The sequence below is a fragment of the Papio anubis genome, chromosome 9 (genome assembly GCF_008728515.1).
Source record: "Papio anubis isolate 15944 chromosome 9, Panubis1.0, whole genome shotgun sequence".
In the NCBI taxonomy this organism is placed as follows: domain Eukaryota; kingdom Metazoa; phylum Chordata; class Mammalia; order Primates; family Cercopithecidae; genus Papio; species Papio anubis.
The window spans coordinates 112,490,974-112,504,626 of record NC_044984.1 but is presented as its reverse complement, the minus strand read 5'-3'; the positions used below and the strand labels follow the sequence as shown (position 1 = coordinate 112,504,626).

The following is a 13,653-nucleotide window of genomic DNA, read 5'->3' as shown; positions in this document are numbered from 1 at the left end:
TGCCTCAGCCTTTTGAGTAGCTAGGACTACAGGCGCCCGCCACTACGTCCGGCTAATTTTTTTGTATTTTCAGTAGAGACAGGGTTTCACCGTGTTAACCAGGATGGTCTCAATCTCCCGACCTCGTGATCCACCCTCCTCAGCCAGAGTGCTGGGATTACAGGCGTGAGCCACTACACCTGGCCTATTCTTGATTTTGGAGTAAATTTTTGTGATTATATTTGAATTGGGGTCTGCAAGCTAGTGGTTAATGGCAAACCAAGTAGTGACATCACGGCATGAAGAGATGAATGACCCAGCCTTACTCCAGCTTACTCTGAAAACAACACTTTGTCTTGTCGATTCTAAGATTTCACTTACAGCTTCACTGGAACAGAATAGTTTAAAATTGATTTATAGAGACTTCTTGGCTAAGAGGTAAAATAGTCTATGATATCTGCATCACAAAACATTAAGTAAAATAGGTGTTAGCAATTGAAGGAGATTTTAGCTGAGTGAGTAGCTAACCAAATGAAGAAAGAAGAGTAGACTGTACTTTCTTAATAAGTAGTCTTTTTCTTTTCACCATAGTTTAATGTCTTAACTGTCTGATTCACTGCTTTGTTTCCTTTGCTCAGATGTTCTGGAAAAATTGTGAATTTTGTCCTTTTGAAAATATAGATGGTTTATTTACTCTGTAATCCCAAGTGACGAATGCTTTGTCCTAAAATTCAAACTAGTGACATTTGCATAGTCACCTCTTCTCTTTGGAATCTACTTCTCTCAGTCTTGTCACTACTTCCTTTGTCCAAGCTACTATCATCTCTCTTGCCTGGACCGTTCCAGTAGCTATCTTCATATGTTCTTGCCTCCTTCATTCTCTTCTCCCCATGGCAGCCAGGGTAATCATTTTGAAATGCATCTCATTATGACACTCTCACATACATGAAATCCATTTCTCCTATACTAAAGATCAGTGTCCTTATACGGGTCTGTAAAGCCTCAATGGTCCCACCTACCTGGTCAGACTCATCTCATGTTACATTACACCAGCCACTCTGACCTTCTTTCAACCCTTGATGGCGCCATGTTTCCTCCCCCACCCCTAGGGCTTTACACATGCTGTTTGCTCTATTGAGAGTATTCTCCCCTCTCCTTTTCCACTGGTTAACTCCTACTAATTTTTCTTAGTTGTTACCAAGATTAAATATTTTCTATTAAATTCTTATAGGACCCAGTACATCCTCTTCAAAGCAGTGATCACAGTAATTTTTAGTTCATTTCTGCGGTTCTTTAATTTTTGATTCTATAATGTAAAGACACATGGTGGCAAATATGATGGCCTTTTACTCACCTTTGTATCATGTATCTTGCACACTGCCTGTCACATGATAGGAGCTTATTAAGTTTGTGTTGAGTGAATGAGTGAACAAATAATTTCTGAGAGTGAGAAGCCAAAGATACAGAAACTCACAAGTGTCCCTCTCACTTAATACTCAATTAATGGGCAAATAAAAAAAAAAATGGGGGAAGGATATACAACACCAAGTTTTTCTGTGCTTACATTTGCATTGGCTTTCCAAATAACTTAATCTTCAGTTGCAGTAAGCTGTTGCAGTCCTTTTCATTTAGTGAGACCAGCTTGGTTTTTGTCTTTTCTTTTTAGGAAATGAATGAGGACCACAGCACACCCAAGAAAGAGAAGCAAGAGCGGATCTCCAAACATAAAGAGAACTTGCAGCACACGCAGGCTGAAGAGGAAGCCCACCTTCTCACTCAACAGAGACTGTACTACGACAAAAATTGTCGTTTCTTCAAGCGGAAAATAATGATCAAGCGGCACGAGGTGGAGCAGCAGAACATTCGGGAGGTATTTATTACGCTCATCACTACTGTCATTGACATAGGAGACAATAAGCTATGTGAGGCTTGTGACCACGTCTGCCTGGTCCATTCCTATATCCCTAGCCTGTATAGCCTTTAGCACAGTGGCTAACACAGAGTAGGTACACAAAAAAAGTCAGGGAAAGATAAGAGGAAGCCCACTCACAGAACAAAGAATCAACTCCATCTAAATACATGTAATAGAATTTTACTGAACTCCTGTTATAAGCCATATCACACAATGAAGAATCAAAAGAAGTAGAATCAAGAATTTTTGTTTTCAGCCTGCTTGTCAAGGACTTATGTTTTTGTGACTCCACATAAAACATTTAAGTGACATTATGATGCTCTATAACTAACTTTATTCATTCAGTCATCCAGCACTCTCAGAGTGAGTGCTAGACACCAGGGATACCAAGCAGCGTACTCCCTGCCTTCAAATGGCTGTGAGTCTAAGAGCAATAAAAACATGTAACAGACTAATTATAATACAATATGTTAGGTAACATATTAGACATAGAAATAAAGTATCATTGGCATACAATCATGAGAGGGCTTAGAGGACTCTGCTATTGATGAAAAGATGAGTGTGACCAGAGTTCTGTGTATATGGAGTGGAGGGCAGAACAATATTAGTTGGAAGCAGAATGTAGAGACCCTTGTTTAAGGCAAGGCATTTCACTTTTAGCCTGAAGGCAGTGGCTATCAGAGATTACTAAGCAGGATAATGACATGATGAGACATTTCTTTATTTTGAAGACTTAGTGTATCAGCCGGGCATGGTGGCTCACGCCTGTAATCCCAACACTTTGGGAGGCCAAGGCAGAAGGATCACTTGAGGTCAGGAGTTTGAAACCAACCTGGCCAACATGGTGAAACCCCATCTCTACTAAAAATACAAAAATTAGCTGGGCGTGATGGTGCACACCTATAATCCCAACTTAGGAGGCTGAGGCAGGAGAATCACTTGAGCCCACAGAAGTTACAGTGAGCCAGGATCGTGCCACTGCACTCCAGCCTGGGTAATAAAGTGAGACTTATCTCAAAAAAAAAAAAGAATTAGTGCTTCAGTATGAGAGAGAGGTGGAAGTCATGAAAAGCAAAGTGCAGTGAGGTCAGCCAGGATGCTCTTTCTCCAATTCTAACCTGGAAGAGGCTGTGGGGATAGAGGCAATTAGATCTGAGTGACATTTCTTACTCAGAACTGATAGTTAATCTTGACCAAATAGATATGGGAATTTCAGAAGAGGAAGTCAAAAGTGACTTCCAAGTTTCTACTTTGGGAGGTTGGAGGGATATGCTAGCGTTCACTGAGATGAGGAATACAGAATACTGTGTTCAACAGAAAATCATTGTGAACTGGAGTAAGCAGAGAAAACTTTATAAATGATCTAGCACAGTGGTAACAATATCAAAGTCTGAGAAAAGCCCAGTGCTGGCCTACATGAGGGAAACGAGCACTTCCAGCACAGTTAATACAAAAGTGGATTGATAGAATCTTGTTAGAGAGCTGCACTGAAATGAGAAGGAAAAGGGGTGAAGCAGACTAAAATGTATTGAACACATGTAGGCCAGGCTCGGGCTCTTTATGCATGCTGTCTTACTAGAAGAGGGAGAGCTGTGAGCTGCTGAACATTTTTTTTGGAGACAGAGTCTCGCTGTGTTGCCCAGGCTGGAGTACAGTGGCGCAGTCTCAGCTCACTGCAACCTCAGCCTCCCAGTTTCAAGTGGTCCTCCCACTTCAGCCCCCCAGGTAGCTGGGATTACAGGCACACACCACCAAGCCCGGTTAATTTTTTATATTTTTAGTAGAGATGGGTTTTTACCATGTTGCCCAGGCTGGTCTCAAACTCCTGAGCTCAAGTGACCTGCCTGCCTCAGCCTCCCAAAGTGTGGGGATTACAGGCATGAGCCACCGCAGCCAGCCTGCTGAACATTTTTGAGACGGGCAGTGATATGGCTAAAATTGTACTTTAAAGAGATTAGCCCAGGTTGACAGTAATACACAGAGTGATTTGAACATGAATTCTCAGTGGGGGTGATAACACCCCCAGTGGGTGAAAGTGAGTTCTTGTTGGGGTGGGGTGACTTAGATATTATTACAGTTTCAAGGGACCACAGTGCATAAACAGATACACAGTCTACCTGTGGTGTTAATATTTCAGTGATGGGGATGATTAAGGGAGAAAAAGCCTAAAAAGTCTCCTTACAGGGGCAATAATGAAAAAAAAAAAAAACCTGCTTGAGAAGCACAAGATTAGAGAGAAAAGACTAGAAGCAGGAAATAGGGTATGGACAAGGCTGGTGGTAGTAGCTGTCAGAGCAGTAGATTCGAAACGCAACTCGAAGTTTAAAGTAAACAGGACTTGACATATACTAAGATATGAGAAAAAAGATGAAGACAGAATCAAAATTATTTCTAGGGCTTAACACTAGGGAAAATGAAGATGTGGTGGAAACAGAGAAGAGATTAGAGAGAGGTTTTGGTAAGAAGTTGATTCAGGCCGGGCATGCTGGCTCATACCTATAATCCCAGCACTTTGGAAGACTGAGGCAGGCGGATCACTTGAGGTCAGGAGTTCGAGACCAGCCTGGCCAATGTGGTGAAACCCCATCTCTACTAAAAATACAAAAATTAGCCAGGCATGGTGGTGGGCGCCTGTAATCCCAGCTACTCGGGAGGCTGAGGTGGGAGGATGGCTTGAACCCAGGAGGCAGAGTTTGCAGTAAGCTGAGATCATGTCATTCCATTCCAGCCTGGGCGACAGAATGGGACTGTCTTTTAAAAAAAAAAGGGGGGTGAGGGGTGGGCATGGCAGCTCACGCCTGTAATCCCAGCACTTTGGGAGGCCAAGGTGGGTGGATCATCTGAGGTCAGGAGTTTGATACCAGCCTGGCCAACATGGTGAAACCCCGTCTCTACTAAAAATACAAAAATTAGCCGATGTGGTGGTGGGTGCCTGTAATCCCAGCTACTTGGGAGGCTGAGGAGGGAGAGTTGCTTGAACCTGGGAGGCAGAGGTTGCAGTGAGCCAAGATTGCACCAGTGCACTCCAACTGGGCAACAAGAGTGAAATTCAATCTCAAAAAATATATAAATAAATTAAAAAATAAAGAAGCTGATTCAGTACTGCACATTTTGCGTTTATCAGAAGTCAAAAAATCAAAATGAAAAAGGCTAATGGCCAGTTGGAAATAAGTCATTTGGGAGTCTTTTCATGTAGCATTTATTGTTATTCTAATAATAGATATTTGGAGGAAGTCTGAGGCTAAGGGGACAATTCATGTCAATAAAAGTTACAGAAGATAATTACTCCCCAAAAATGATAGGAACTATATTGGTGACTTCATTAGTATAAGGTTCTAGCCAATTGAGCAAAGAATAACTCTGTAAGAGTATTTTTCGTAAAAGTCTAGGTTTTCCTTTGTTTAGTCTTATTCCAGAGCCCACCTTCATGAAAATGTTCAAAGCTTTTTTATTTACAAAAGTAACTCAAGAACATTGAAAATAAACAAAAACAGAAAAACATAAAGCTAAGTAGTGAAAGTTCTTTTTTTTTTGAGACAGAGTCTCGCTGTGTCGCCCAGGCTGGAGTGCAGTAGCCGGATCTCAGCTCACTGCAAGCTCTGCCTTCCAGGTTTATGCCATTCTCCTGCCTCAGTCTCCCAAGTAGCTGGGACTACAGGCACCCGCCACCTCGCCTGGCTAGTTTTTTGTATTTTTTAGTAGAGGTGGGGTTTCACCGTGTTAGCCAGGATGGTCTTGATCTCCTGACCTCGTGATCCGCCCGTCTGGGCCTCCCAAAGTGCTGGGATTACAGGCTTGAGCCACGGTGCTCGGCCTGAAAGTTCTTTTTAACAGCTTTATTGAGATATCAACATTTAAAAATTGTATGTATTTAAGGTATACAACTTGATGTTTTGATATATGTCTATACTGTGAAATAATCACATGAAAGCTAACTAACATATCTGTTACCTCCACATAGTTACATTTGTGTGCATGTGTGCATGGGGATGGGTAGGGAGATTTAATTTAGGAATTGTCCTCTTAGCAAATTACAAGCATGCAATACAACATTGTTAACTGTCATCACCATGCAGTGAGTGCATTAGAGCTCCAGTAATTATTCATCTTGCATAACTGAAACTTTCTACCATTTGACCAGCATCAGCCCATTTTCACCTTTTCGATAATCCCGTTCCACCCAATCTCTACCCTCAGTCTCCATTAATTTGGCATATATATTTCTAGATTTTTAAATATACATATGTACAGCTATATTATATATGACTTTATAAAAAATGAGATTACTTTTGTATCAGTAGGGTTATTTGATTTGCAAGCAATAGAGATAAACTCTGACTGACTTGAGCCTGGAAAGGAATTTATTGGAAGGAAATGAGGTAGGTACAGAGCTGAAGAACCCAGCTGGAAAACATGAAGAGCCACGCTGGTGAAGCAACTTCCATGACAGAGAGAGCAAGAGCTCATGTGCCGTTTTCCAGGCACTGCCATTTGGATGTACCTCCTCCGACCACTTTTTGTCTTTGTATCATTTCTGTTCAAGATTAAAATTCCTAGGAGAGATAGAACTTGATTGGGTCATATGCCTATACTTATTCAACACTCTCTCTGATTCCAGATACGGGGGAGTCATTTTGCAAAAAAAGGAAAAAAAAAAAAAAAAGAGCCTATAAAGAGAAGCAGGAAAAATGGATGCTGAGTTTACAAAAAGTAACAGATGTCCACTCTACTGTTTTGTAACTCTTGTTTCCATTTACCTTCTAGCACATACAGCTCTGCTTCATTCTTTTTCATCTAATAGTATTTTGTTGTATGGCCTCAATACCATTTATTTAATGAGACGCTTCTCAGTGGACATTTTGTTTAAGTTTTGCAGTATTATTAATAATATAAGAACATTTTTGTACATAGATATTTTTACATGTAAACAAGTATTTTGGGGGATATATTTTCAGAAGTGGAATTCCTTGGTCAAAGAATGCATCCATTGAGCCCGGCACGCATACATTGAGCCCGGCACCGTGGCTCACGCATGTGATCCCAGCACTTTGGGAGTCTGAGGCAAGCAGATGACAAGGTCAGGAGATCGAAACCATCCTGGCCAACATGGAGAAATCCCATCTCTACTAAAATACAAAAAATTAGCCAGGTGTGGTGGCACATGCCTATAATCCCAGCCACTCGGGAGACTGAGGCAGGGGAATTGCTTGAACCCGGGACGTGGGGGTTGCAGTGAGCTGAGATCATGCCACTGCACTCCAGCCTGGTGACAGAGCAAGACCCTGTCTCAAAAAAAAGAATGCATACATCTACATTTTTAAAATAAATATCGCCAAATTGCCCCCTAAAGGAGTTTATACTCCCACCAACAAAGCATAAGAATACCTGGTTTCCTATGTCTTTGCCTGAAGGATTGAGCATTAGCAATCCTTTTAATTAGTGAAAACACTTAAGAGGATCACTGAAACTGGGTTGAGCCTCTTTCTCTATCACCAACACATACAGACACTCAGCATTTTCTGACCAGTGTTGAAACTAAGAACTGAAACTAAGACGGCATTAAATAGCATCTCTATTTAAAAGTTAGAATTCTCGTTTTTACTCAACCTCAGTGAGCCTGAGCATAAAAATTTGGCATGAGTGAAATCAGCTGCTTTTAAAGAAGTCAATGCTACTTCCATTGGAAGTTAGAACGCTTGAAACACACTGGACATTGACTCAGGGAAAGGAAACTGCATGTCTCTTCCTTCCTGCACTCCCTCCAGGGCCTATACGTATGTGTGTGTATATGTGTGTATATATATACACACATACATACATATATACATACATTGAGTACATGGGTGGGCAGAATGACCTGTACCATTAAAATTGGTTTTTAAATTTTTGCTCAGCTTATTTTGTTAAATTTGTATAAGCTGAAGGTGCACATGATGTGGCTCTAGTATGTATATTGTGTCATTTGTACAAATAAATTAACCATTATATCATGTCTAGCTAGAGCAGAATTCTTCAAAATATTATATCACAGACTGAAAAAGTATAAAACAGGAAAGTATGCATTTATTAGACATTTCTTCTTTTTTTTTTTTTTTTTTGAGACGGAGTTTGGCTCTTGTTGCCCAGGCTGGAGTGCAATAGCGCAATCTCAGCTAACTGCAACCTCCGCCTCCCGAGTTCAAGCAGTTCTCCTGCCTCAGCCTCCCAAGTAGCTGGGATAACAGGCATGTGCCACCACACTTGGCTAATTTTGTATTTTTAGTAGAGACAGGATTTCACCATGTTGGCCAGGCTGATCTCGAACTCCTGACCTCAGCTGATCCACCCGCCTCAGCCTCCCTAAGTGCTGGGATTATAGGCATGAGCCACTGTGCCTGGCCTCATTTATTGGAACATTTCTTATTTCTTTTTTTTTTTTTTTTTTTTTGTGAGATGGAGTCTCGCGCTGTCGCCCAGGCTGGAGTGCAGTGGCGCGATCTCGGCTCACTGCAAGCTCCGCCTCCCGGGTTCACGCCATTCTCCTGCCTCAGCCTCCTGAGTAGCTGGGACTACAGGCGCCCACCACCGCGCCCAGCTAATTTTTTGTATTTTTAGTAGAGACGGGGTTTCACTGTGGTCTCGATCTCCTGACCTTGTGATCCACCCGCCTCGGCCTCCCTAAGTGCTGGGATTATAGGCATGAGCCACTGTGCCTGGCCTTATTGGAACATTTCTAATGGAAAATACTGAGAAGCTAAATACCTGAGTTTTAGCCTTAGTTCTCTTTATAGAAGTTGTATCACTTTTATGTTAGTCCTTCAATTCCCAAATGCCTACTAACACATATAAATAGGGGAAATCCTTACAGTCTTACCACCTCATAGGGTGGCAATTTGGATTGAATGAGATGTATGGAATAACTTTTAAAAATGGAAAGCACATTATACATTATTATGTAGGCACAGCACTGGCCTCATAATAAGGTGAATAATTTTTCCCCCATGTCTCAAATATTAAAGGTAGCTTACCATCTTACACCTCAGCAACTCAGATGTACAAATTAAAGGTAAAGGGAAAAACTTGTAACAGAAAAGCCATTTCAGTATCATGTTTTTCTTACTCTTCTAATAGTTTATAAAAACTCGATTTAAGATATTATATGCCACATATTCACTTCTGAATAGAGAAAAAAAAATGACATATTTATGTATTCCGAAACACTTTCCTATGGTCTTTCATTTTATCTTTACAATTACAATAGTTCACAATGTGTACTGCTAACCTTATTTTACACCTGAAATGTAGATTAAGAGACTTGCCCCAAGCCATACATGAGACTTATGGAGGAGCTGAAACTGACTCATACCCTTAGCACTTTTCCATTGATTCTCAAACTTTCATATATATCAGAATTAGCTGCGTAGCTTGTTATACAGACCAGTCGCTTATAACACAGGTAATTCGGATGTAGGTATTCTGTGGACAATATCGTGAAGCATTTCATTAAGCATGAAGAGAAGCACTTCATTTCTTCTGAAGGTGTTTGCTTGCTTTGTGTCAAGAACCCATGAGTGTCAAGGCTCTTAGTGACTCAGACTCAGTTTGCATTTCCCAATTTAGGAAAGTGTGAGATGAATAAATGCCCAGTATTGGGACTCCTGGACCCCAATTAAAACCCTCATTTGAAGGGCTTTCCTTGGCCTGGGAGAGCTTTCATCTGTGGGAAGGGCTCTCTGTCCTTTGGTGCCACCTAGGGGTCAGTTACTGATCTGTAAAAAAGAAATTTGATGGTCTAGGTAAAGAGGAAAAATAAAACAAAGGAAAACACAGGAGGAGATGAGAGAGATAACTCTAGGGGCTTATTTTTTATTCCTTAAAACAAATTTAAATTGCATTTATACTTTGGGTTTTTTCTCCTTATAAGGTCCCTAAGGGGGTGCACATATTCACTGTTGTATCCCTAGTTCCTACAACAGTGCCCAGCACATAGTAGGTGCTCAGTAACTACTTGTTGAATGAATAAGTGAATGATTAGTGAATATGCTCTAGTACTAGATGCTGTGCTATTAAAAGGATTTCTCTTCAAATCAATAGGGAGCCCAGGTGTACAAGATATTTCCAACCACACCAGTATAAAAATGTTATCGATATATCTATTAAAATAAATAATTTGCATTTTCTCCCATAGTGGATGCCATCAGAGAAGAGAGCACTCTATTGTTCTAATTTAAAGTACAGCTGAAGCTGGGGCATGGTGGCTTACGCTTGTAGTCCCAGCATTTTGAGAGGCTGAGACGGGTGGATCACCTGTGGTCAGGAGTTTGAGACCAGCTGGCCAACATGGTGAAACCCCGTCTGTACTAAAAATACAAAAATTAGCCAGGCATGGTGATGGGTGCCTGTAATCCCAGCTATTCGGGAGGCTGAGGCAGGACAATTGCTTGAACCCTGGAGGCGGAGGTTGCAGTGATCGCACCATTGAACTCCAGCCTGGGCAATAAAGTAGAAACTCCGTCTCAAAAATTGAATAAATAAAGTACAGCTCAAAAGCGTTCGCCTTTCCCTGACCTTCTTAATAGTAATACCACTAGGTCGGGCACAGTGGCTCACGCCTATAATCCTAACACTTTGGGAGGCCAAGGCGGGCAGATCACCTGAGGTCGAGAGTTCAAGACCAGCCTGACCAGCATGGAGAAACTCTGCCTCTACTAAAAATACAAAAGTTAGCCAGGCGTGGTGGCATGTGCCTGTAGTCCCAGCTACTCTGGAGGCTGAGGCAGGAGAACTGCTTGAACCTGGGTGGCGGAGGTTGTGGTGAGCCGAAGTCACACCATTGCACTCCAGCCTGGGGGACAAGAGCGAAATTCTGTCTCCAAAAAAAAAAAAAAGTAATACACCCTTTTCAGAAATCTTACAGCATAAAATCTTTACCCCTTTTACAGCATTCATCACTTATCCAACCTCGCTCTCTTTTTTTTTTTTTTAATTTGCACATAAAACTTATTTCCTGGCTGAGCATGGTGGGGTGGCTCATGCCTATAATCCCAGCATTTTGGGAGGTTGAGATGGGAGGATCTCTTGAGTCCAGGAGTTCGAGACCAACCTAGGCAACATAGTGAGACCCCCCATCTCTACCCACCCCCCCCCAAAAAAAAGTATGTCTCTGTATTAATTAAGATTTTTTTGTTTGCATGTTAACTGAAATTTATTTGAGCTAGCTTAAGCCAAAACCAGGGAAATTACTATAGAAATATGGGAATGTCTTATAAAATCAAATAGCAGTAATACAGCTGGACCTACTGGAGGGGTCAGAAGCAGTAAGCAACTTAGGCATCAGTATATTCCCTGCACTTCTCTCTTTTTCATTTCTTCTTGGTCTGAAGCCCAGCTTTCTCTAATCCTCAGCCCTCATAGCAGCAGATGACTACCACATATGCAGTTTTTATATGCCTCAATTCCAGCCACACATAGAGATTAACTGGTTCTGAATATCAATTCCAAATTCCAAGTAGAGAAAATAAATTGTCCCAGGTTGGGCCTCGTATCTAAATCTGATTCGGTGAGCTTTGAGCAGAGCATATACTTCAATAAATGTCTAGCGCACTTCCCTATTGGAGTGTCAGTGAGTTGAGGACAGAAGTCATGGTTTAATAAATATTTTTATGTACTGAAAGCACATTGTTCAGATCTTCATATATAGTGCTATTTAAGAAATATTCTTCAATTGAGGAATGAAAAGATTTCACCCAACTTCCCCTTTTTTTCTAGTTTGCTTTCCTTTCCTCCTTCAACAACAAAGAAAGAAAGAAAAGGAAGAAAGAAAGATATGAGTAGAACAGAACAGAGTGATTAGATCTATAAATGATTAAACAGATTGTAATGTGGAAGATGAAAGAGGATAGATGTCATCTGTTTTTTTTTTCCCAACATGCCTTGGACTCTGAGATTTTAAAAAATAGATAATTGGCCTACTTCTGATTCGTGCAAAAACAGGGTATTTCCCAGAAAGCTAAGAACATTGCAGATATTATCAGTTTAATTCTCATTGGAACCACCTGGAGAACTCTTACCAATACTGACATCAGGCTTCCACCCCAGACAGTTATGAGAATTTCACCCTGTGAGATTCAAGCATCTTATGTTTGAAAAGTTTCCTCACATGATTTCTATGGGCAGTCAGGGTGTAGAACAACTAGCTTCACTGAAGAAACATTTATGTAGACCTATGCATAGCACATCACCTAACTAAGTTTCACAGCAGCTCTGTGAGGTAAAAGGGAGTCAGGCAGAATTAATCCCATTTTACAGATAGTGCAGTAGTGATTGCTGTGAAGTTGCCCATTTTGTAAGTGGTGGACCTAGGAACAGAATCTAAACCTGAAGAGATTTTTAATTTAATCTCATTAAGTCTTGCTGCCAAACACTAATGGGTTTAATTAAGAGATGGTTAGCAGTGCCATTCCTTGCCATCCCTCACTTAGTTGTGCATTCCTTCCAGTTCCTCTCCATTCACCTCTCTCTGTTTATCTTTTGTTCCTGGACGCAGGAACTAAATAAAAAGAGGACCCAGAAGGAGATGGAGCATGCCATGCTAATCCGGCACGACGAGTCCACCCGAGAGCTAGAGTACAGGCAGCTGCACACGTTACAGAAGCTACGCATGGATCTGATCCGTTTACAGCACCAGACTGAACTGGAAAACCAGCTGGAGTACAATAAGAGGCGAGAAAGGGAACTGCACAGAAAGCATGTCATGGAACTTCGGCAACAGCCAAAAAACTTAAAGGTAAGAGGAGATAGCATTTCCCTATTTGTGCTCCTGGACAGTGTTGGACCAGATCAGTGGTTTCTCTCCCTGAAGTGTCAGAGTCACCCGAGCAACTTTTCAGAATCACAAATTTCTGCACCCCACACCTATTGCATCAGAATCTCCAATTGTAAAGCACAGAGTCTGTATTTAAGCTCCTGAAAAGGAGATGCTGGGCAAGCTGGTTTGGAAACTATTATTATACTACATTATCTATCAATTTGTCCTCATATCCATTATGGAATTTCTCTGAGCACTTCATGACCTGCCCTCTTCAAAACTGGACTAATAGCAATTTATGGTTCTAATCCCAGGAAATAAGGAAGTTATATTGGTGTTAGATACTTTGAGCACCGCTGTATTGAGAAAGACTCTAAAGCCTCATCCAAGCTTAGGAGGAAAGAGTGTCATTTATTAGTGATGTCTGTCATGGTCATCAGGAATGAATCTACAAGTGCCTGACATTTACCACTTCTGCACTAGAGATGCAGAGATGTGAAGGAACTCCTGTGGCCTTCACTGCCTCCAGCTAATTTTAGCTGACTGCTAATTAACAAGTTCTGTGTACTAAGCCATTGCTATATATCCAGGAGGACATTGTCAGTATTGGCACAGATGTGAGGCCAACCTCAATCACCCTGGCTGTGCGTCTCTTCAGTCAAATCCTAAGCTAAGCAGTGATTTCTGTCACCATTAGTCCTCAGAGTGTTTGTGAAGTGCACACATGACTATGGGGCAACCTGATGGAGTGCCTTCTGGGCTTAAAATGATATACTCTACCTTCTCTTTGCCCAAATGCATATTTGATATTGCTACATGCAAGCACAACCTCTTGATGGGGAAAAAGTTCTAAATCACTTTTCTCTTTCAGTTTACACTGAAATCCAGTGGAAATGGGTTAGGATATGAGGTACTATCCATGTGCTCTCCTTTATGGAGTTGATAAGAAATTGCTATAAACCAGAGCAGTGAGAGC

General features: G+C 41.3%; 1 protein-coding gene across 6 annotated transcripts in view; it reads left to right on the top strand.

The window, feature by feature from the left end:
* Window positions 1-13,653, top strand: part of TAOK3 (TAO kinase 3) — a 229,518-nt gene that overhangs the window by 203,436 nt on the left and 12,429 nt on the right. For all 6 annotated transcript variants that reach the window (XM_021923009.2, XM_021923010.2, XM_021923011.2 and 3 more), the window contains 2 exons: window positions 1,646-1,849; window positions 12,417-12,656. In XM_021923009.2, coding sequence (XP_021778701.1) covers window positions 1,646-1,849; window positions 12,417-12,656 — 444 coding nt within the window. The remainder of the gene's footprint in view (window positions 1-1,645; window positions 1,850-12,416; window positions 12,657-13,653) is intronic.